A 24,748-nucleotide genomic window follows, 5' to 3' on the forward strand; every position below is an offset into this window, starting at 1 on the left:
TGTCTTGTTCTCTGTGTAGGCTTGTCATAAGCCTCTCTAGAAGCTGTCTATACCATACAAACTGAATAGATTCTTTCACTGGTTGAAAATATTTTGGTTTCTGCTCTCAGGATTTGCCTATAAGAGTTTCTGGTTTCTGCTTTCAGCACAATTTGAATATATTGATGAAAAGTTGAAGCTTTCTTGGACCATACAAAATCTGACAAAGTTTCATGGAATTCCAACAACAATTAATTCTTATGAATTCTGATTTCAAAGCTTCAAATTTACATTTTTTTCACAAATCTGTAAAGGTCTACAGTTTCTGCTGGAAGCGAAACTCTTGTGTTAAATCTTGCTTTTTCACGAATTTTATTGTTCTTAAATAGAATTGCTTATCAAAAGCTCCTGGGACATCTTCAAAATGTCTGTAGCCTCTTTGATGTTTCATCTGTTAATCGTGCCAACTTCAATTGTACCCACTGCGTAGTGTTATTGCCCAGCTTTGGTGGCTGCTTAATTTTGAAGTGATGTTCTAACTTAAGAACTGTCATCACCATGAAGTCCAATCTTGTATCCTATATAGTCCTTTTCTGACCTTGCATCTACTAGGAATCATTATTTCATTCCAGTTATAGAGTCATAGAGATGTACAGCACAGAAATAGACCCTTCGGTCCAACCCGTCCATGCTGACCAGATATCCCAACTCAATCTAGTCCCACCTGCCAGCACCCAGCCCATATCCCTCCAAACCTTTCTTATTCATATATCCATCCAGATGCCTTTTAAATGTTGAAATTGTACCAGCTTTCACCACTTCCTCTGGCAGCTCATTCCATACACGTACCACCCTCTGCATGAAAAGGTTGCCCCTTAGGTCTCTTTTATATCTTCCCCCCTCTCACCCTAAACCTATGCCCTCTAGTCCTGGACTCCCCCCATCCCAGGAAAAAGATGTTTTTCTATTTATCCTATCCATGCCTCTCATGATTTTATAAACCTCTAAAGGGAGGTTAACAGCCCTAGCCTATTCAACCTCTCCCTGTAGCTCAAATCCTCCAACCCTGGCAACATCCTTGTAAATCTTTTCTGACCCCTTTCAAGTTTCACAACATCTTTCCGATAGGAAGGAGACAAGAATTGCATGCAATATTCCAACAGTGGCCTAACCAATGTCCTGTACAGCCGCAACATGACCTCCCAACTCCTGTACTCAATACTCTGACCAATAAGGGAAAACATACCAAACGCCTTCTTCACTATCCTATCTACCTGTGACTCCACTTTCAAGGAGCTATGAACCTGCACTCCAAGGTCTCTTTGTTCAGTAACACTCCCTAGGACCTTACCATTAAGTGTATTCCCGCAAAGATATTTAAGTCTGTATATCTCAGTATTACTATAAATGTGCCATTCTTTTAAGCTTGTACTCTTGTATATGCCAATACTATTTTACGTTGAATAATCGTAAAACTTGTGAGACTTGATACTGCAGTATTGCCTTTATTTGTTCTTCTTTTTAAATCCGCATTTCCATAATACTGCGTTGAGTTCTTCAATAAAGCTTTAAATAATATTATTGACTGCTCTGTAGTAATTTACTTCTTTCGAGTTTGTAAAATTGTTTCTTTCTAAATTTGTATTGGCTTACTGGGTTTTCCAACCTTTTTGAGGGTTTTCCCTTTTTGAACAATTAAAATGGTGGATGCCACACATCTTCTCAGGATTTTCTGCCTTCTGCTGGCAAGATGGAGTTCTTCCATACGTTTGTAGCGGAATGTTTTCCCAGTTTGCATAATCCAAAATATCAGTCACTTTGCTCGACATGAGTTTCAAAGTAAAGCCCTCTGGCAGTGGCCTTCATAAATCTTTCATCAAAATCCCAGTATAATTATAGAGCCCTGACCCTTTACACCTTTAATTTTCCTCGACATTTCTTCTTTCACCAGGCTCTTACACGAAACTGCTTTAAATTCGCTTGGGTTCAGTTTAAATAAATGCTGAGGTCTTTCCGAGGCTGTGGTTCCAATCTAAATATTTTTCAGGCCCTTTCACTATTCCTTGTTCCCCTGGGGTATTTCTAACTTTACATCGTGGAGCCTTAAGATGCTGCTCACAAAGTCTCCATCACGAAGGCCTTAGCATTTCTAAGTGTAACTGGACTTTCTCTCTTTTCCTCATCCAAACATTTACGCCTGCGCTTCTTATCAGCTTCTGGATGAAGTTTTGCCTTTGGAGTGCTGTGCTTGTCATTTTACTGCCTCCATAGCTGATGCTGTATCTCTCTCTCTCTGTTGTGTTTTAGCTGTTAGCTGTCTGTCTGTGTCTTTTTAAAGCATTGATTCTTTTCACTGACTTGAAGTATTTTCTTTTCTAATGGATTTTCTCTTTTTTTGATGGAGGTCAGATCCACACCGGTATAACAATGTATTTTTTTCCAGATGCCACTTCCTGGTACCTTTGTGGTATTTGCTACCTCTACCAGTATGTGGGGCTGTGAAATTGTACACTGCCACCAAATCCTTCATTATCTTTACTTTGTCTCGGGCCTGTGCATGTTAATTGGAGAGAATACACCATCATGGAGTCGCTATAATAGAGGCCGTGTTCTTAGATATCAAGAAGTTTATTGTGTCATTGCAGTGAGTTTTTAAACTTCAGTCACAGGACGAGGACATCGCTGGCTCTGCCAACATTTATTACCCAGAGGGCAATTAAGAGTCGGCCACATTGCTGTGGGTCTGGAGTTGCACGTAGGTCAGACCAGGTAAGGATAGCAGTTTCCTTCCCTAAAGGACATTAATGATGGGGTTTTCCAAACAATCAATGACGGTCATCATTAGACTCTCAGTCCCAGACTTTTATTGAATTCAAATGCCACCATCTGCCATGGTGGGATTCAAACCCAGGGTCCCGGGTCATTACCCAGGTTTCTGGGTTAGTAGTCCAACAAATGCCTCCCTAAACAGTACAGATACTATTGGTCAGGTATAATTAGTAGGACCTTAGGGGAGTTGTTATAGCTACATCTGCTCTCTCTGAAAGCTAGAGCCAAACTTCTTGTGTCTACCCACAGATTTTGTGTGATATGAGTAGAATCAGTGCAGCTGATGGAGCATGAACATTAATCCCTTCAGAACCACTAACTTATACAACATCCATCATGGCAGGTTCTTAATAAAATGCTTTGTTCATAACTTGATCAGGAACTTTGATGATGTTGAGTGATGCCATAGCCCCTATCTTAGGACCTGCATCTTACACTCTCCCCAGGAACTGAATTTAAGGTCAACTATAACTCATGGCGGATGGGGGAAGAATCATCGAGAAAAAAGAACCTTAATGAAAGATCTGGCCACAGTCGAAGTAGTACCATCAACTTGCAGTTTAAACTTATGTTTAAAAATCCTCAAGATCTTTAAGAGGTTGGGAAGATGGAAGATGGGTGGGAAGAATAAGTACCAGGGGATGGTGAGATGGGTCTTAGTTTTGATAAACTGAGGTTGGAAATGGAAGAAGAGTATTCAAGAGGAGGAGAAATAATTTTTAAAAAATTATGAGGAGCAACAGCTGTGTGTCAAGGTTGAGTTATTAAGTACATTCAAAGCTGGGAGAGATTATTAATGAGTAAGGAAATTAATGGTAATGGGGAAAAGGCAGGAAAGTGGAGTGGAAGATTATCAGGTCAGTCATGATCTCAATTAAATGGTGGAGCAGGCTCAATGGGCTGAATGGCGATATCTTGTGGTTTTAAGGAAATGATGGTACTGTTAATGAAATGGAGGGAAGTGAGACATTTTACCTGTTTTTAGGTGATAAGGTTTAATTCCGAGCATGTTATTTCTCACTGCTCCCCTCCCAGAATTTAGTTTATTCTGGAATCTCAGTTATAAATACATGTGAATGCATTTACCATTGATATCTACTCTATGGTGTACAGATAACTGTACATTACATACCTTCCTTGCATTCACAATGTGGTGATTGCATTGGTGTTGAAGCAGAGAGGAACATTAAATATTAAGAAGTTAACCATGGACAATTGGAGCAAACTATTTGACATCTCCATATTCTGTGCCATCAGTGCAGTTTAACTGTGGTTTCATCAGCACACCATTGCTACACTTCCAGGTCATACAAACTCAAATTAACATGCCTATAACTTCCAGGACGTTTGGGTTAAAAATCACACAACACCAGGTTATGGTCCAACAGGTTTAGATTAGATTACTTATAGTGTGGAAACAGGCCCTTTGCCCAACAAGTCCACACCGACCTGCTGAAGCGCAACCCACCCATACTCCTACATTTACCCCCTATCTAACTCTACGGGCAATTTAGCACGGCCAATTCACCTGACTTGCACATCTTTGTGACTGTGGGAGGAAACCGGAGCACCCAGAGGAAACCCACGCAGACACGGGGAGAATGTGCAAACTCCACACAGTCAGTTGCCTGAGGCGGGAACTGAACCCGGGTCTCTGGCGCTGTGAGGCAGCAGTGCTAACCACTGTGCCACCGTGCTGCCCATTAATTGGAAGCACTAGCTTTCGGAGCTCTGCTCCTTCATCAGGTGGTTCTGAAGGAGCAGTACTCCGAAAGTTAGTGCTTCCAAGTAAATCTGTTGGACCATAACCTGGTGTTGTGTGATTTTTAACCTTGTACACCCCAGTCCAACACCAGCATTTCCAAATCAGGACATTTGGGGGTAGTGCTACATGCATTCTCCAGAGTGATGCCAATAGTGAGGGTTCAATTCTTGCACTGGCTGAGGTTACCATTAAGTACCTTTTCAACTTTTCCCAACCTTTCCCCTCGAATCACCAGTTGTCTCTCTCTCTCCCTCTGTCTCTCTGTCTCTCTCTCTCTCTCTCTCAATCTCTCTCTCTCTAATGGGAGAGAGACAGCGTTATGGTTAAGCAGAACTGTGGCAACTTTATTTTGCCCTAATTTTCACCATGCCCATTTTAAACAGCCTCAGTTGCTTTTAAGAGATGTTCCAAATACACTGATTTTCCCCTCAAACACCAAACATCCCCCCCATTTTCTTCTTGGTATTCCACACCACCAATTACCGCTCAGTAACAGCTACGCAGGTAAAATCACCTCTTTGGCTACATCTGAGAACCCATGTGACTGTAGCCCGGGAGATCAATCCTAGTGATGTTCCTCGCGTATTGAAACTGCTATCTGGAGCACAGTAGTCGGGAAGGCAACGGCCTAGTGGTATTATCATCAGATGATCCAGAAACTCAGCTAATGTTTGGGGAACCCAGATTCAAATCCTGCCATACCAGATGGTGGAATTTGAATTCAGTTACGAATCTGGAATTAAGGGACTAACAATGACCATGAATCCATTACCAGGAGGAGGAGAAAACAGCCATCTGGGTCACTAATATGGAAACTGCCATCCTTACCTGAGTCTGGCCTACACATGACTCCAGACCTACAGCAATGTGGTTGACTTTTAGCTTCCTTCTGGGCAATTAGCGATTGGCTGCAAATGCTGGCCCAGCCAGCATGCCCTCATCCTGTGAATGAATGAAAAAAAATCAACATCAGTGAAATATCTGCTGGGGATGTGGAAAGGAGGAGGAGGGAGTGGGTGAGGGATAATGAGGGGGGATGGAGGAGGTGAAACCATTGCTCCAATATTACCGACTGAATGCATTGGTTCTCCAACTTAGTTATTTGTTCCCTGTTCTCTTACTGAGACCGTGATAAGTGTGACCCTGTCCACACAGTCTCGTCTTTTCAATTCTCTGACGGTTTATTCAGCTTCCTGAGAATTGCTGGGCTCAGCAATACCTCGTTCACTTGAAACCTTTGGCATGGGTTCATAAAACTTTGTTCCATAACAACATTCAGTATTTAATCACCAGGAGATTGACAAGTTCAGAAAAACGTACTGATATCAAGTATTGAATTCGACTTTATAAAATAAAGAATAATTTTCTGTTTTATTCACTATCAATCCAGAGATACTAAAGCAATGAATTGTTGAAATGACAAGAGAAACTGAAGACTGTGATATCTTAAAAGAAAATGCAGATACACGGTTTCAAAATGGGTTTCTCCTTACGGGATTAATTTATGAGAAATGACTAGGTGCAGCTGTAGTTGCTGTTAAATTGGTTCCTTTTAAATAATCGGCAACACTTCGGAGAGGTTAAGAATTCCACTTGGAATTGTGAGTGAGCCACGCTGTGTGAAAGAAAGATCTTTGTGGATGAGTGCACAAGGTTTATTTATAGTGGAAAATGTGTACGGTCAGCTCCCACCCATACAACTAAACATTTCAGTTAGTGACGGGACAGAGAATCTAGCAGGCTTGGGGTGGGGGGAATTGGGGGGGGGGAGGGGTTTAGGGCTGATGGGGAGGGGAGAGGGTTGGAGTGTGTACCAGGCTGAGGGGGGAATGGGGCTACAGCAGGTTGGAGGATGGGGGTGGGAGTGGGGATGGAGTGAGCACCAGGCTGAGGGGGAGATGAATATAGCAGGGCTGGGGGGGTAGGTGGGAGTGGGGATGGAGTATGCTCCAGGCTGAGGGGAGAAATGAGGGGGAGGTGGATATAGCAGGGCTGGGGGTGTGGGAGTGGGGATGGAGTGTGCACCAGGCTGAGGGGGGAGATGAGGGGGAGGTGGATATAGCAGGGCTGAGGGGTGGGGGTGTGGGAGTGGGGATGGAGTGTGCACCAGGCTGAGGGGGGAGATGAGGGGGAGGTGGATATAGCAGGGCTGGGGGGTGGAGGGGTGGGGGTGTGGGAGTGGGGATGGAGTGTGCACCAGGCTGAGGGGGGAATGGGGCTACAGCAGGCTGGAGGATGGGGGTGGGAGTGGGGATAGAGTATGCTCCAGGCTGAGTGGGGAGATGAGGGGGAGGTGGATATAGCAGGGTTGGGGGGTGGGAGTGGGGATGGAGTGTGCATCAGACTGGGGGGGGAGATGAGGGGGAGGTGGGTATAGCAGGGCTAGGGGGGTGGGGGGGTTGGGAGTGGGGATGAAGTGTGCACCAGGTTGAGGGGGGAGATGAGGGGGGGATGGGTATAGCAGGGGTGGGGGTGTGAGAGTGGGGATGGAGTGTGCACCAGGTTGAGGGGGGAGATGAGGGGAGGTGGGTATAGCAGGCTGGGGATGGAGCTGATTGCGGGCGAGCAGGCTGAGGGTGGGTTTGATGGAGAGGAGGAGAGGATAGCACGCTGGGCGTGGTGGGGCGGTGGTGGTGTTGGAGAGTGTACCAACACTCTCCAGGGGAAGTTATAGCAGGCTGAGGCTAGGGCTGATGGGGAGGGGGTTGGAGTCTACCAGGCTGGGTTAGGATTGATGGGCAGTGAGCTGAATTGTATGGCTGGATTGGCAGAGTGTGAAGTGGCAGATGGCATTCTCTGTCTGTTAAGTGCACGCTGTCGTTTCTCCCCTTCACTATAATGTAAAGTTTAAAAAACACAATTAAGGGGATAGTGAGAGACACAATAGGCCCACGTGCCTCTGGGTGAAGCAGCTGTTTTAGGAGACAATGGAGCCATCAGCCAAGCAAACAAGAGCCAACTGTTAGCCTCTGGACAAGTCCTGCCCAGTTTTCAAATCATCACCCAGTCTCCCTTGTTTTCTTATGATTTGAACCAATCACAAAACTGGATCTGACGGCTTCCCATCCTGACTTTTATTTTGAATTGCATAGCTCAAAACTAACTGCCTGGTTCCTGTCACTATGGCAACCCTAATTTTATTGTTCTTTAAGTAGTAGGTGCGTTATTAATCACTGAGTGGCTGTAATTGGCTTCCTTTTGAATATTCAAACTGCTTCTCTCTCTGAACTTTAAAGAGGCAGTTTGAACATTACATTTCGTTTCTGCACTCACTGTCCTCCTGAACTCCACACACACCCGCCCCACTGCCCTGTTCAACGTTACAAACTTTAGCAGCAGTGTCTGACACTGACATGATTTCCTCCTGCCTTACCCGAGTGAGGTAATTATTTCAGGGGTTTATTTGACCACTTCCCCCCCCCACACCACCCCCAGTGCCCCAACAACTCAGTCGTCCATGAAGTCAGCAGAACCCACTTCATGAGGACTTTGTCCAATCACAGTCTGCAGTGCAGGGACACCAGAATCAAGGACAAGATTACTGCCTCTGATCAATATCTCCAGAGTGCAAGCATGTATATGTTGGAGTATATTCCTTGGTTTGTGTGTGGCCCTGTGTGTGTACTTTATGGGTTTTCTTCATTGAGTGCCCAAGACCTTAGTACAATGAGGGTCCCAGTGAACAACAACACTGACCTGCTTTTATATAACCCCTTTAACACAGGAGTAAATATCAAACAATTTGATACGTGGCTACATTGGAACATATCAGGACAGGCGATCAGAAGCTTAAGTGACCCATCGAAAATAGGAATGACAGGCCTTTTGAGCCTGCTCCACCAATCAATATGATTATCCTCTTCACTACCCTGTTCCCGCTTTTGCTGCGTACCCTTTGATCCCATCAGGCCAAAAAATGATATCAAACTCCTTGAAAACATTCAATATTTTGGCCACAACCGCTCTCTGTGGCAGAGAATTCCACAGGCTCCCCACTCTCTGGGTGAAGAGATTCCTCCCCGCCCACTCCCATATCTTTGAATTGTGACCCCTGGTGCTGTACTGCCTCGTCTTCAGAAACATCCTTGCCGCATTTACCCTGTCTCGTCGTGTTTGAATTTTAAAGATTTCTACGAGATCCAAACCCTTCCTCTCATTCTTCAGAACTCTAGTGAATACAGTTTTAATTAGACAGTGTCTCTTCATCCATCAGTCCTGCCATCCCTGGAATCAGTCTGGTAAATCTTCACTACACTCTCTCCATAGCGAGAACACCTTTCCTCAGATAAGGAGACCAAAACTGCACATAGTATTCTAGGTGTGGTCTCACCAAGGCCCTGTACAATTGCGGCCAGACATCCTTGCTCCTGGATTTGAATCCTCTCATTATGAAGACCCCCAATACCGTTTACCTTCTTTACTACCTGCTGTACCTGCTTCTTACTTCAGTGACCGGTCAAAAAGGACACCCAGTTTACATTGCACATCCCCCTTCCTCAATTTATCGTCACTCAGATAATAAGCGGCCTACATGCTTTTACTGCCAAATTTATCTCACATTTATCCACATTATACCTCATTAGCCAAGCACTTGCTCACTCACTCAACTTGTCCAAATCACACTGAAGCATCCTCCCCACAGTTCACTCTCCCAGCCAGTGGAGTGCTTACAAACTGGAAGGCACAGTCGAAATTAAACCTCTGTTTGTCAAATCAGCCATGGAATTACTGGGGTCTCTTTCTCTTGCACTGGGAGAAGAAATTGTTCTTTAACATCCAAATGTGGGAATTGTACATCTCTGAGATTCAATGGATGCCAGAGAGCAGTAGGACACCCATCCTCTCTGTGTGAACAGAGACATACAATCAGACAGTACGGAAACAGACCCTTCGGTCCAACCAGTCCAGGCTGAACTTAGTCCCACTGCCTGCACTTGGCCCATATTCCTCCAAATATTTCTTATTCATGTACTTATCTAAATGTCTTTTAAATGAACAACGCCGTGTAAACAAACCGTCCTTCATGTCTTTTTAAAATTTCTCACCTCTCACCTTAAAAACAAGCCCCTCCTCTTGAAACCTCCCACCCTTAGGGAAAAGACACTTCTTTTCTTCTCTCTCTTTCTGTTTTCCTTCTGCATCCAATCGTAATTCAAACTGTTTCATTTCCTTTCCTTTTTCTCCTTGCCATTGTCTCTAATTCATGAAGACTTTTAGCTTGAGGTAGCAATGAAAAGATACTCTGATCTTTGAAGTTATTTGGTCATGAGGAATCAAATCGAATTACGATGTACCTTAACTTCAGTTCAACTTCAACTGCAAGCTTTCCCTCCCACTGTCTTCCCTCCCGTCCAGTACGTCTGAAACCTTGGGGCAGGAAGCAGCGTTTAAGGGCCTGTGCAGGTGGTCACCCATCCGTGATTCAAAGGGTCCGGAACCCCTGACAGTACTTGGTACGCAAACACGAACATAAGCATCACCAGGTTGTGTCTTTCCTTTCTCGTTCCTTTTTTTTCACTTTGGCAAAGACGCAGCCTCCACACTGGGCCTGGCTGGTGATGGGAGGGTGATGCCAGAGGAGAGCAGTGCCCATTGTCCTTTGCATCTTCTGCCGTGGTACTGTGGCAGCCGATGCACCACACCTACGGTTTGCACTGGGCTCCCCGCTGTGAGGAGCCAGCGTCAGAGCCTGACACAGTGCCAAGGAGAGGTGGAACCTGACCAGACGGAAAAAGGAATGTTCACTGGTGTGAAGTCTAAAGGAAACGGTCCTTCAAAAGGGTTTTCCAAAGTATGGAGTGACTAGACAGATATGGCACCATTGTGTACTAAATGGCAGAATAGTGTCAGGAAACAGTAAGGAGTGAAGCAGCATCCAAGCACTGCATTATTTTAGACCACTCGGCAGTAGATAGTCTCTAAGGATAAGCAGTGTGACCAGTATTTTAACATATCAGACTGTGTTGATGTAAAGTGATAATTGATAGCCCCATGAGAGCACTGGCAGAATAAACAGCCTTTGTAGCAGGACACAGCAGCTTGTATCCTCAGTAAAAGTTGAACCTTTCTGCCTTCAGGCCCAGCCTTTTGACCCCCGACCCTTGCCAGCTGAGTGAGGATGACCTCCCAAGTGACCTGCAGTCCTTGTCTTGGCTGACATCTGTTGATGTCCCCCGTTTACAACAGATGGCGACAGGTCGCATGGACTTTAACCTGAGTGCCCAGAATCCAACGTTGACAACGCAAACAGGTAACACTGAAGCAGCAACAACAACTCACATTTACACAGCACCTGGAACATAATAAAACGTCTCAAAGCACTGAGAAGCAGCTCTGGTTTCTGTCGACAACAACAACTTGTATAGCACCTTTAATGTAATGAAACACACTTCCCACAAACATTATAAAAAACTATGGGAGATCCTACATTTCCAGGTCCGCAGTGAGGCAGCTCACCTCAAGGGCAAGTGGGGATGGGCAATAAATGGGGCGGCCTAACATCCCATGAACAAATACAAACAATGACACTCTACCAACTGAGGAGATGTTAGATCAGGTGACCAAATCTTAGTCAAAATGTTCGGGAATGTCTGAAAGTGGGAAAGCAAGGCAGTGTGGTGGAGGAAAGGAATTCCAGAGCTTGGGCCTTCAACCACTGAAGATATAGTCGCCAATAGCAGAGCAGTTACAAAGGAGGCCTGATTGTACAGATATCTCAGAGGGTTCCGGGCTGGAGGAGATTACACTGATAGGGAGAAGCAAGGCCATATAGGGATGTGAAAATGAGAATGGGAATTTTAAACTCAAGCTATAGCTGACAGGGTGCTAAGGTAAGTGATTGGGGAATGGGACCTCTTTCAGGTTAAAACACAGACCCCGCTGGTCAAGAAGTGAGTAATGGCAAAGTTAAATATAGGAGATGTGCTCCCATTGCTGACATTGAAGATAAAATTAAAATTCACCGACTTCTGCTGTTGTGAGTCTCAGTTGTACCAGAGTGCTCCTACTCCCTCTCCTGTCTATGGTGCACAGGAACCCTATAGTCTGATTCTAATGTAAGAAAGTTCCAGTATTGGGTGGGCTATCACAACAGAATAATCATAAAGATGATAATTATAGAATCCTTACAGTACAGAAAGGCCATTTGGCTCATCAAATCCACACTGATCATTCACAGAACATCCCACCCAGCCTGCACATCTTTGGACTGTGGAAGGAAATTGGAGCACCTGGAAGAAACCCAGTCAGACACAGGGACAATGGGCAAACTCCACACAGACTGTTTCCCAAGGTAGTCTCTAGTGCTGCGAGGCAGCAGAGCTAAACACTGTTCCACCCTGCCATCCAGGATGTTATGAGAAGCAGACAGAAATTTTGCAAACGGGAACCATTTATTGTCAATCTCACCTACTGCCCAGTGAGTTACTAAAGACGATTATACAGAATTGGCAGCAGGTTTCAGTTGTTCAGGGTGCACGATGGGAGGGATGAGAGTTGATGGTACAAGAATACAAACAAACATCTAGAGAAACATGGCAGTAATGTTATAAAACTGGTAAAAATCCAGGTCTAAACAGAGACTGATATTATTGTGGACTATTCTTGCATTTTGCTAGTTCCAATTTCAGTTTCCTGAACTGAAACTTATTTACTGAAACTTACTTAACACCTCCCATTGATTCCCTTAGGGCTGGTTCTCCATGACATGTCTAACAATATGACGCCAACATCAGTCCAAGGAGCCATGATCCAGGTACAGGCAACTATGCAGCATGGCATCATGGGATTGAACACCATGACCACACATGGGCAAAATGTAAGCTTGTGCCAATTATTGTTTTTTTGTAGAGTTAAAGAAGAGTAGAAAGGTCTAGAGGAGGCTGTGATTTGCCTTTTTTTAGTGAACACTGACTTCCCAAGCTCCCTCACTGAAATGTGATGAACCCATCATTAGTCTAGGTGAGACAGTTGGACTCTAATTTGTTACTGAGCCACAAATCTGGACTAAGATCAAGAGACATGTACAATTCTTTTTAAAGAAAACGTAACAAAGATCTTTAGCGCCAAGAAAAATATTTGGACTCAAAAGGCTATTCTTATTTGATTGATGAATGCACTGTCCAATCTCCTCAAAGAACACCTTAGTCCATTGTCTCTTCAGACCGGCATCTAATTTCCTACTTGAGTGCAAATATTACGTGCACTGGTATTCCATGATTATATAATTCACAATCCATACAGTTTTTTTAATGAAACTATTCCATCTGGCTTAATTCTAATCACTAACTTTAATTTGGTGTCTAATTTTAAATTTATGGAAACTCTGCATCATTCCACACAGAAATCCACTGACAACTTTAAAAGCAGATCATATAAGGATCAGTAAGGTGCTACAGCAAGGGATTGGAGATTATCACATCAGTATCCATATTCAATCTTCCCATTCAGTTTCAGTTCCCATCTGCAATGTTTGCATAATTAAGAAACACATGCTTAATGAAAAAATAAGTTTATTGAATATAATTGGAAAAGGAGGAGAATCTATCACTTTATAGGGCAAAATGAGTTGTAAGAGACATCTGGAAGGTTTGGCTGGAAGGTCTCGTCGTAAAAGAAGATTAATGCTGCATCACTTGAAAATTGAGGGAAATTTTGCAAATGAGAAGACGCACAGGATAGAGACATGGAAACTCCGTCTTGAGCCAAAAAAACTGTGCACAACGATGAAACACATTTTTGAGGAGAATACAAAAGCTTGATACAGTCTTTTTGAGTGCTAAATATGATTTTCATTTCACTTAAAAATTAGAAATTAAACAAAACTATTTAGGAAGGATCTGAACCTCAAATCTGATTTTCAATCCTATCCCATTTCTTGCATTTTCAAGTCAATCATTGTAACTGTCGACAACAAAAAAAATCTGACAAAAGAAATATGCAGAAGTTTCATAAATACTTAAAACAGTGGAAATTACCTTTATTGATGAAAACTTTCTCTATTCCTTCCCAACCCCCTCCCCAAACTCCACTTTGATTTTGCAGTACTCTGTTACAGGACAACACCCATCTGGGTTTCAGACGCAGCAGTCCCTTTACCAAGCACACTCTCAGCAGCTGTACAGTCTTTCACAACCTGGCCAGCAGGTACAGTATTCTTTCTTATTACCCTTCACAATTCAGTCAACTTTTATCCTGTAGGATTCAGTTACTTTACTTTGGGCCTTGTGATTAGCCTGGCCTGTGGGATGTTGTTTTGAGGACAGCATTGTATTTTTTTAAAAATATCAAATGGATAAATTAAGTGTGCAAAATGGAAAAAGTTTATTAAAGCTGTGCTTTCCAATCTTGCTCCAACACGAATTGGAAAGTGGCTACTGATCAGCTTTGACTTAGAATGTCCCTGCAATGAGTTACAGCCCAACTGCACCCTCCAGTGGCTGCTAGAGGAATTGCATGTGTGTATTTTTTTTTGGCTGGACCTGCTCATTTGCATTGTATTGTGCCAGGAATTGTATGTAAACCACTAAACTGCGTGTGAAATCTATGGAACACAACATGTAATTTAGAACGATTAAAGTATCGGATAATTGGAAACAGGCTTGCAGCCAAGTTGAGGTCACACAGAATGCAATGGTTTCAAGTGGGAGTGGCCTGGGTGTGATTTTTCTGCAATAAGTAAATTCCGATAGTGAACAGACATTTGTTGAAATTAGAGTCTAGATTAGAGTGGTGCTGGAAAAGCATAGCAGGTCAGGCAGCCTCCAAGGAGCAGGAAAATTGGCATTTCAGGCAAAAGCCCTTCATCAGGAATGGAGGCAGGGAGCCTCCAGGGTGGAGAGATAAATGGGAGGGGGTGCAGCTGGGGAGAAGGTAGCCAAGAGTACAATGGGTGGATAGAGGTGAGGATGAAAGTGATAGGTCAGAGAAGAGGGTGGAGCGGGTAGGTGGGAAGGGAGATTGGCAGATAGGGCAGGTCATGAAGACAGTGCTGAGCTGGAAGGTTGGAACTAGAGTAAGGTGGGGGGAGGGGAAATGAGGAAACTGGTGAAGTTCACATTGATAACCTGAGGTTGAAGTGTTCCGAGGCAGAAGATGAGGCGTTCTTCCTCCAGATGTCAGGTGGTGAGGGAGTGGCAGGTGGAGGAGGCCCAGGACCTGCATGTCTTCGGCAGAGTGGGAGGGGGAGTTTAAATGTTGGGCCAAGGGGCGTTGGGGTTGATTGGTGCAGGTGTCCTGGAGATGTTCCCTAAAGCTCTCTGCAAGAAGGCGTCGAGTCTCCCCAATGTAAAGGAGACTGCTACGGATACAATAAATGACATTGGTGGATGTGCAGGTGAAACTTTGATGGATGTGGAAGGCTCCTTTGGGGCCTTGGATGGAGGTGAGGGGGAAATGTGGGCACAGGTTTTGCAATTCCAGCAGTGACAGAGGAAGGTGCCAGGAGGGGACAGCCGCTGTAAGGGCACGGACAGAGATTGGTGATCTGCTAAGCATCATCATTCAGGCTGTGAGGAATAAACCCTGGGGTTAATACAAATCAAAAGCAAAATGCTGTGGATAGTGGAAATTTCAAGTTAAAAAAGGAGTGCTAGAGAAATTCAGCAAACGTTGGGAGAGAAACAGTTAAAGTTTCCAAGTCTGATATGACTCTTCTTTGCAATTAAAGAGAGACATGGACAAGTGATGGGTTTTATGTTGTCCAAATAGGTGTAAAGGAACAAGTGAAAAAGAGGGAAGGTTAGAGAAGGCTGGAGGGTGAGGGAGATCAAAAGGCAAAGGAAATGTAATGGTTGTAGAGAAGTAGATCCAGATTAGGTGTTTGAAGTAAATATTAGGAGCAGAATGTAGCTCAGTTGCTGACTGCAAAACCAAAAACAAATCAGATATCTGTGAGGGAATGGAGGAAACAAAACAGAGGACAGCGGTCATGACCTGAAATTGTTTGGCTCAACGTTGATCCTGAAAGCTGTAAGGTGCTGAAATAGAAAACGAGGTGCTGTTCCTTCAGCTTGCATTGGGCCTTCGTGGACACTGTAACTGGCCTAGGTTAGAAACTGCAGCACAAGAGCAAACTGGAGTGTGAAATGGTGAAGGACCAGAAAGCCTAGGTCATGCTTGTTGGTGGAGAGGGGACGGTTTACAAAGCAGTCACCCAGTTTGTGACTCCGATGTTGAGGAGACCATATCATGAGCAGTGAAGACAGCGTAGTAAGTGGAAAGAGTACAAGTAAAGTGTAACTAAGAGAAGTATTTGGACAGGTGGTAAAAGAGCAAGAATCGCACCTCCTGCAAATTGCATGGGAAGATTCTATGGAGAGGGATGGCATGCGGGAACGATAGAAGAACAAACCATCCAAGGCCCCAACTGCTTTCCAGGTGAAACAGTGATTTGCTTGCACCTCTTGGCATTTAGATCACTGCCTTCACTGCTCACAGTGCTTAACACTGGAGAGGCCAAATGGAGATTGGGTGGCCTTTTTGCACAATACCCCCACTCAAAGAACTAGCAACCCTTAGATCTTATGGTCTCTTACCATTTCACACACACTATCTTGCTCACATTTCTGCCTTAGACCAACTACAGTCTTCCAGCAAAGGCCAACTCAGGTTAGAGGAACACCTGATATATTTTTTTCCTTTTGAAAACTGTTTGCATTGTTTTAAATCACTTGTACTTTAATGCACCACTCTGTGCCTAAGTGGCACTTCTGCATGCCCTTTGGCATTGCTACCTGACCAAAAAGAGGTGAGTAGAAAAATGAGTGGGCATTAGTTTGTCCCATTTTAGTTATCCGTCCCTATGACGAGACTGGGGAGAGAAGAAACTAATAAGTTAAGGTTTTACTGCCACATTTTGCTATTCTTTTTCCTTTGGTTTTCTGTATGTTGACTTTTTCTGTTGTCTTATGCTCTGTTTCTTACTCTTCAGTGCTCTCCTGGAAATATTTACAGCCCAACTTACCATACACAGTCTCAGTATGCACAGCCCCGACTTGCCACTCACAGTGACCAGGACCTCCAACCCAAGACCTACCCCAAACCCATCTATTCTTACAGGTATGTAATGCCAGCATATTGCTCCCCACATCTGGTATGAGGATGTTGCTTTCAATGTAATCAATAGATGCGTAATCAAAGAAGATGGGAAACTTCTGTCTATAGATGGAATAGTCTGAAGTGATGTTTGGAATGACTATATCTTCACACTTGTAGGTAGCTGAGTGAAGAAATCATAAAATAGGAGCAGGAGTAGGCCATTCAGCCCCTCAGACCTGTTCCACAATTGACAGATCTTGGCCTATCTCCATATGCCTGCTGTTGACCCACATCCCTTTAATACCTTTGCTTAACAAAAATGTATCTACCTCAAGTTTAAAACTTATAACTGATCCAACATCTGCTGCTGCTTCTGGAAGAGAGTACTAAACCTCTATGAACCTTTCCAACATCTCTCCTGAACAGTCTGGTCCTAATTCATAAACTATACCTCCAACCAGTAGAAATAGTTTAACTTTATCAACCCTGTCTTTTCCTGTTAATATCATGAAGACTTTAATAAGATCACTCCTTAACCTTCTACATCTAGTAAAACAGGGCTAATTTGTATAATTTCTCCTCATAACCTAACCCCTGAGGTTCAGGTATCATTCTTGTAAACCCAGTTTGTACTCCTTCCAAGGCCAATCTATCCCTCCTAATGTGTGGTGCCCAGACCTACTCACCATACCCCAAGGGGGATGTAATCATGGTTTTGTGTAACTGCAGCATTACTTCTGTGTCCTTATGCTCCAGTTGTCTAGATATAAAGGTCAGCATTCCATTAGGTTTCTCGATTTTTTCAAGACTTGTTTGTGATCTATGTACCTGAACAGCCCGCTCCAGCTCTTTGGATATCCACTATATTTAACTTCATATGTTTTACAATGTATCTTGATTTTTTGATTTGAAATGGACAGCCTCACATGTGCTTACATTGAACTCTACCTGCCACAGTTCTGCCCATTCACTTAGCATAAAATTATAAAGGGATACTGAGAGACTATCACCTGCACTGACAACAATGCCAACTAACATTTCAAGTATCAAAAATTTGGATATATGACTATCTATGCCATTATCCAAGTTGTTAATAAATAATGTGTATAATTGAGGTCCCAACTCAGAACCCAGTGGGACACCTCTGGTCACATCCTGCCAGTTTGTGTACCTACCCATTATCACTCCAGTCTGTCTCCAACCACAGAACCAATTTCCCAGCCATGTCAGTAATTCCTCCTCCCTTCCATGAGCAGCTACCTTCTGTAACAGTCTCTTATGTGCGAGTTTATCAAATGCCTTTTGGATGTCCATATAAACAACATCCATGGAAATTTCACTATCTTAGTCACCTGCTCAAATAATTCAATGGGGTCTGTCATATATGACGGTCAGGCATAACCGGCCTGTCATGAATCCATGCTTGGTCTCCCTGATTAGCAGCCAATTTTTAAGGTGTTCTATTATCCTATTGTTGATTGTAGACTGTAACAATTTCCCCAGCACAGATGTCAGGCTAACGGATCTGTAATTCCCTGGTTTTCCTCTTTCCTAAAACACAAGTGACATATACGAAAGTGGAGAGACATGTGCATCCATCTACAAAGAGCCCCTCAAATACTTAATTTGCATTGTGCTGGTTTTATCTAATATTTCAAGCTTCTGCTCTTTAACTAATGTCTGCGTTATCTCCCTCCTTTGCAAAGGCAAAGACAAAATACTAATTTAGAACCTTGCTCACATTTTCTTCATTCACAGTCAAGTCACCAAATGCATCGCTGATAAGCCTAACCCTTTCCTTAGTCATAATCTGGCTGATGAAATATGACTACTTGGACGTGTCCGATATAAAATTAACTTGAAGCTATCTGAAATCAGTTCCCAATAATCCAATAACCACTTCACCGAACTGTTCTCAATTTGATACAAGTTGGCAGCCTTTACTAGCAGAACAGACAAGGATGACCACTTTGGGAACTGAAAGTGTGATACTGGTTCAGTAAGGATACCAGTATGTGGTTAAGGGGTTTGGTAGAGTGCAGAGAACCCTCCTTGTGCCACAGATAACCTGGGTGTGTTTAGTACTGACTGAGTGACCGGAATGGTAAAAGGTCCAAAGCAATGACAGCTACAATAGGACAAAACTTGGCAAACAAAAAAAATCTCTAAAGTATGGTTTATGTGCATCATTCTTCTAGCCTTAGACTGTTTCTTGCATTTATTTAATTGACAGCTGCCTGATTGCCATGGCACTGAAGAACAGCAAGACAGGAAGTCTCCCAGTCAGCGAGATCTACAGCTTCATGAAGGAGCACTTCCCCTATTTTAAGGTAGGAGATTGATGAAACATACAGAATCGTCCCATTAAGTTCAATAGTCCAGTAAAGTAGCCATCACAATGGCCATCTCCATTCACAGAAAAAGCACAAGGTTGTTAAGGGGGGATGAATCTTTCAAGATTTTCTCTCACAGGAATCTCTCTTGCTTCTGCCCTGAAATATATGACCAAGGAATTGCAACCCAGAAACTTTATTCTTTCCTTCCAAAACTCAATCTAGCTCTGCTGGCTGCAAAGTTCTTAAACAGAATGATCATAGAATCCCTGTAGTGCAGCTAGTGGCCTCTCGGCCCATCGGGTCTGCACCGACCCTCCAAAGAGCATTCCATCCAGACCCCGCATTTACCATAGCTAACCTGCACAACCCTCTATCGACCTCTGGGTTATGAGTCCAGCATGCTCCTGCTGCACCACTCTGCTACTGCAGTGATTTTAAGCAATTTAAATTCAACACCTCATCAACAGAGATCCTGCGTCTAATAATACCCATAATATGTCATCAAATTGGCAATTCACTCACTCATTGGCCATTTTGGTGGTTTATGTAGGGGTGTGGAGTGTAGGAAGCTTTACTATATATAATGATGTGCCAGATGTTGCTTGTAACAAAAAGAATCACATTACTTAACACCCTTTGCTTAATCAGTATGAATTTTCCATTTGAGAACCAAAGAAAATTGGAAACAGATAGAAAGCATAAACTCTGCACCGTCCATACCAATGCAATTTGCAGTTTGGTGTGGAAGGAGACCATTAGTTCTGAATTTCCCTTTCTGCGTAAGGACACTGAACCTCTATTTCAGACTGCTCCAGATGGCTGGAAGAATTCTGTCAGGCACAACCTCTCGCTGAACAAGTGCTTCGAGAAGGTGGAGAACAAGCTGAGTGGGTCTTCACGGAAAGGGTGTCTTTGGGCACTCAACCCAGCCAAGATCGAAAAGATGGAGGAAGAGATGCAGAAATGGAAGCGCAAGGATCTTGGAGCAATTTGCAGGAGCATGGCAAACCCAGGTAATGATCAGTGGTGTTGAACGACAGAGGGGAGACAGAATTTCCTTCACAAATTGACATATTATGAGCAGATAATGGTGATGTTGTGGCACTATACTCCACTATGTCAGTGCTTTCAAAAGATGTGAGGGACAAATATTGGTAGATGCCAACTTATGTAAGGCTCCCAGAAATCTCATCTTCTAACAACGTCTTTCTTACTGCAGATGAACTGGACAAATTGATATCTGATCGGCCAGAAAACTGCAGGAGACTGTCAAAATATTCAGAGAGAACAATCCACATGGCAACACAGGTTACCAGCACACAAGGAAGCCTTACGATGCCACATCTCCCCCACCAGTCTGTGGCTACCCTTTCCTTGCATCCCCTGCCTTTGCATCACCATATCCAACAGCAACAGCAGCAGACGCGGATTAGCCCTGACTCACCGGCACCGGCTCAGACCCCACCTCTCCACGCCATGCCAGATATCAGCCACAGTCCTTTATCACACCATGGAGCTAGCAGGGTTGCTTCTGATTTATTCTGCATGACAACAGATATGAACACTGACGTTGATGCCCTTGACCCAACCATCATGGACTTTGCATTGCACGGTGAGTGATCTCTGCAGAGATAAATATACATTGAAGCATTGTTTAAATGGAAGTAGACTACTTCCCCATCATTATTCCTTACCGGAAACAATAAACTTTGTGACTGCACTTGGGAAAATACCAACTCTTAGCATGACATTTCAACTAAATCATAAAGAATATTAATAACATACACAGAGAATGCTAGCGAAACTCAGGCAGTCTGACAGCATTTATGGAAAGAGAGTTAATGTTTCGAGTCCGAAATAACTTCTTCAGAACTGAAAGATGTCGGAGTGTTGTTTTTAAATCCTTTTGAGAGAGAGACAGAAGATGAGCAAGAGGGCAGATGGTGTAGTGCAAAAGACAAAGGTGGCGAAACAGAAAGAGATGTAAAATGGATGTAAACTCGAGCCTCAGTGGTTAGCACTGTTGCCTCACAGCACCAGGGACTCAGGTTCGATTCCAGCCTCAGGTGACTGTGTGACGTTTGCACATTCTCCCTGTGTCTGAGTGGGTTTCCTCCAGGTGCTCCAGTTTCCTCCCACAATCCAAAGATGTGCAGGTCAGGTAAATTGGCCATGCTAAATTGCCCATAGTTTTAGGTACGTTAGTCAGAGGGAATGGATCTGGGTGGGTTAGTCTTCAGAGGGTCGGTGTGGACTTGTTGGGCTGAAGGGCCTGTTTCCACACTGTCGGGAATCTAATCTAATCTAAACTAAAGTGGGAAAGGGAGAGAATGGATTCTGTCTGCTAACAGCAAAGTATACAATATTAACAAATATTTGCAAATTGGAATTAGAATGCTCTGCTCCATCTCTCATGATATTAATTAGAGTTGATCAGTGTGCAATGGAAACTGACATGTCAAAGGAATGGAATGTGCTTATGAAGGCAAAAGCTGTTAAGAGATAGGGACTAAATACTGGCTTATTCCAGGGAATTAATTTCCAAGTCAGCAACAGCAGTCACTTTGTTCGAACGTCATAAATGCTTTGGTATTGTCTCATTTTGTGTGACAAATCCATTTACTACACCAGACATCACATGGACCTGAGTGAGATTGCAAATTTAGTACCCTACTGAGTAACTTTGTGCAACACAGGCTCACACAGCAGAGGGCTGAGGGTGTCCAGACCCATTTACAAAGAGGAGCCTTTCATCCTATCAATCAGGATTCCTCAAGACCAAATGGCAGCATGCACCATGTCCACAATCAAAATAGCACCAGTTTTGTATATACGTTGAGTAATCGTTAGTTCCTTCACTTGTTGTCCTTCAAATATATGAAATACCCATGTGCACACTGTTGATGGTGCGATAATTAGCATTTTTATGGTCTGTGCACCATATGTGAGACCATAAACAAAGGACTCAGAAATAGCACACAGCTAAATTGAGGGATTTTTAGTGTTGGGGAATTCTCATGATAAGTCACATACTATTCTGGCTTGGAACCATATTGCCTTCCCATCTTTGTCATTGGGCCAAAATCCTGGAAGTCCCTCCCTATCAGCACTGGGAGGAGCTGCACCACATACACTGCAATGTTTCAAGAAATAGCTCACCACTATCTTCTTAAGGGCAATTAGGACTGGATAACAAATACTGGCACAGCCAGCAGAGTTCACATCACAAATCCTGCTTAAAGACATGTAGTTGTTAGGTAAGACAGCATTTGATGTATGTTGTCTGCCATACTAAAACAAACTGCTGACACTTGTCAGGATCTGCCAATGATTAATGGTCATTGAGATGCTGAAGCAGAAGGAGGGGGATGAACAAACCTATCAGAACAACAGTGCAATGGGTGGAAAGAATCACTTGGATACAACCCGCAGTTATGATCCAACACATCCTGAACTCTATTTAGTTATAACCATGTGGGGATGCACTGAAAGTGATCTGAATACCCCAAAGGAATGGCATCCAAAGTATGTGATCTTAGAATGACACTAATGGAAACAAAGGAACGTGTAACTCTGTGTTGCCATGTCAACTCTTTTCTCGTTAGAGGAATGCTGATACTATAAAACTGGGACCTTTTTAATCCCATTGAAGGCCGCGGTTTTTTGTTGAGCTCACACTATCATTGAGTCTCGACTTAAGCTAAACTGAGCTGGATTCTTTACCTTTTAACCACTAGTGGTGGATCTCAAGCTTCTGCTGGGTGTTTAATATACTGAAGAAAGGCAAATAGTGGAGAACAGCAGACTGTTCGAGAGTAGCTGTCACGCGACACTTCCATCTGTGGCTACAAGACATACTTACATTATATTAAATGTTATTTCAAATTCCTAAAGCCCCGAATTTGTGAAATGGGAAAAAGCTATCACAGGAAAATAGAATTTAATTCATTGGATTGTTCACAATGGTTAATTAAAAATATTAATGCTCAAAAACGTTTAATGCTCCAAAATAAGGTTCCCAAACAATTATTCAAATCATAATTGAAGTTACTGATAAAGATCAGGCATTCCCTTTCCAATTCCACTCAGAAGCTTGGACTTGCACTTGATGTATTTCCCAGGACTTTCATTCTTGAGAAGGGAAAGAATTACTGAGGAGGTTTGTATTGCAGTTTTCAGGAGGCTGAAGCTAAAACACATGCCTAATTTATACTGCATTTCTCAGCATGTATTAGTATGATTCTTGAAGTGTCCCCATGCTGCAGAATTTGAGCTTGCATTTGTAAATTAGTTGAAGAATTAATTTCCCATAGATTTCTTTTGGGTAAAATTGTTAGTCATAAAATCTTTGTTTACTTGACCTTTCCTTCTTTAGACATGGGAACTTCCCTCAAAAACAAGTGTATAATAATCAAAATGTTAAGGTAAAGCTAAAAACAACTCACCCTAAACCAGCATTCTCTCCTTTAACAGGAAATCTATGGGAAGAAATGAAAGATGAGAGTTTCAACCTGGACACGCTCAGTGCATTTAGCACATCTCCACTCCGCCTCTCAGACTCTCCTCTTGGAACAGTAGGTCTCACTCCTGTGTCCAGTGGAAGCGAGAATTCATTTTCTGATCTACAGGTTACCGGTCTTTACACCACCTATGCTAGCTTGGAGAATGTCCCGGCACAATACCTGAACACACAAGGGAATAAGCCAATAGCACTGCAATAAAGCAATGGTTCTCTGATTTGGTGACCTGCTAATAACCAATGTATTGAGGACTAAACATATAACATCAGTGGAAAGAGTTTCCATGCCACTTCTTAAGTTATAAGCTTACATAACTCTCATGTAAGGCTGTATTTTTTTCAATGGATTTGGTTGTCTTAATTCGTTTAGCCTTTGGAAAGAATTTTACACTCCATGGAAGATCTAGCAAACGAAATGCTGCTTTCATATGGAAAAGGCTTAAAAGCTGAATATGAAAAGTGCATTGTCTACTATTGACTTGACTGAAGAAGAGCCAAACTATTCTCATTAAAGAATCGATTTTTTGTAAATAATAAAAGCAAATTGATTAACTGATGACAAAAGCATTGGAGTGAGATGGAAAAACAACAATTGTTTAACAACAAAGTTAAATCTGTAAATTGTTCAGATCCATTGTTTACCTCTCAATGACAGCATATTAATATTCAATTTATAACAAAAGCAATACTATACAATTTTGGTTATGTCTAGTTTGGTTGATGTTTAATACTCAGACTGACAAACATTGTACATATCAGCCCACTATAGCCAATTGACCAAATTTAACATCCAGTGAGTGAAAGCATACCTGGGAAAGCACCCAAACAAAAAAGACCATCAGACCCATGAAGTTGCTTGTTACATAAATAATTTCAAAATTGTTGACACCGTTGACATGATGAAAAATGTTGGATGCTGCTGGTCCTGTTGTTTTTGGATGATAACTTGCAACAGACCACAGTGTAAAATCTATTTTTGAGACAAATTTGCAGAGTCAAGTTTTGAATGATGTTAGTTAGATGAATCTTGAGAAGATTAATTGCAGAATTTTGTATCCTGGTGGAAGAACGAACCCAGAGAAGGAAAAAGGAAGGACTGAGGAAATCACTAGAATCCTTCCTTTGACCAGTGATCCAGTGAAACTGTGATGAATGTAATCATTGGAATCGTTCAGGAGGAGACTGGTTATTGTTCTGTCACCTTTAACTTTCAGAAGCGGACAAATATCCAGGTGTCACCCAAAAGGGTTTTCCCTTTCTGAATTGGATAGTCTACTGAATCGT

The 24,748-nt window shown here is 42.9% G+C and overlaps 1 protein-coding gene across 1 annotated transcript in view; it reads left to right on the forward strand.

Annotated features, from left to right (window-relative positions):
- foxn4 (forkhead box N4) overlaps positions 1-23,666 on the forward strand; it is a 37,996-nt gene extending 14,330 nt beyond the window's left edge. Inside the window, exons 3-10 of the mRNA XM_060843932.1 lie at positions 10,651-10,823; positions 12,262-12,389; positions 13,616-13,717; positions 16,503-16,630; positions 18,843-18,939; positions 19,751-19,958; positions 20,165-20,557; positions 23,419-23,666. Coding sequence (XP_060699915.1) covers positions 10,651-10,823; positions 12,262-12,389; positions 13,616-13,717; positions 16,503-16,630; positions 18,843-18,939; positions 19,751-19,958; positions 20,165-20,557; positions 23,419-23,666 — 1,477 coding nt within the window. The remainder of the gene's footprint in view (positions 1-10,650; positions 10,824-12,261; positions 12,390-13,615; positions 13,718-16,502; positions 16,631-18,842; positions 18,940-19,750; positions 19,959-20,164; positions 20,558-23,418) is intronic.
- The last annotated feature ends 1,082 nt before the right edge of the window (positions 23,667-24,748 follow it).

This window comes from Hemiscyllium ocellatum, chromosome 24, assembly GCF_020745735.1.
Source record: "Hemiscyllium ocellatum isolate sHemOce1 chromosome 24, sHemOce1.pat.X.cur, whole genome shotgun sequence".
NCBI lineage: Eukaryota > Metazoa > Chordata > Chondrichthyes > Orectolobiformes > Hemiscylliidae > Hemiscyllium > Hemiscyllium ocellatum.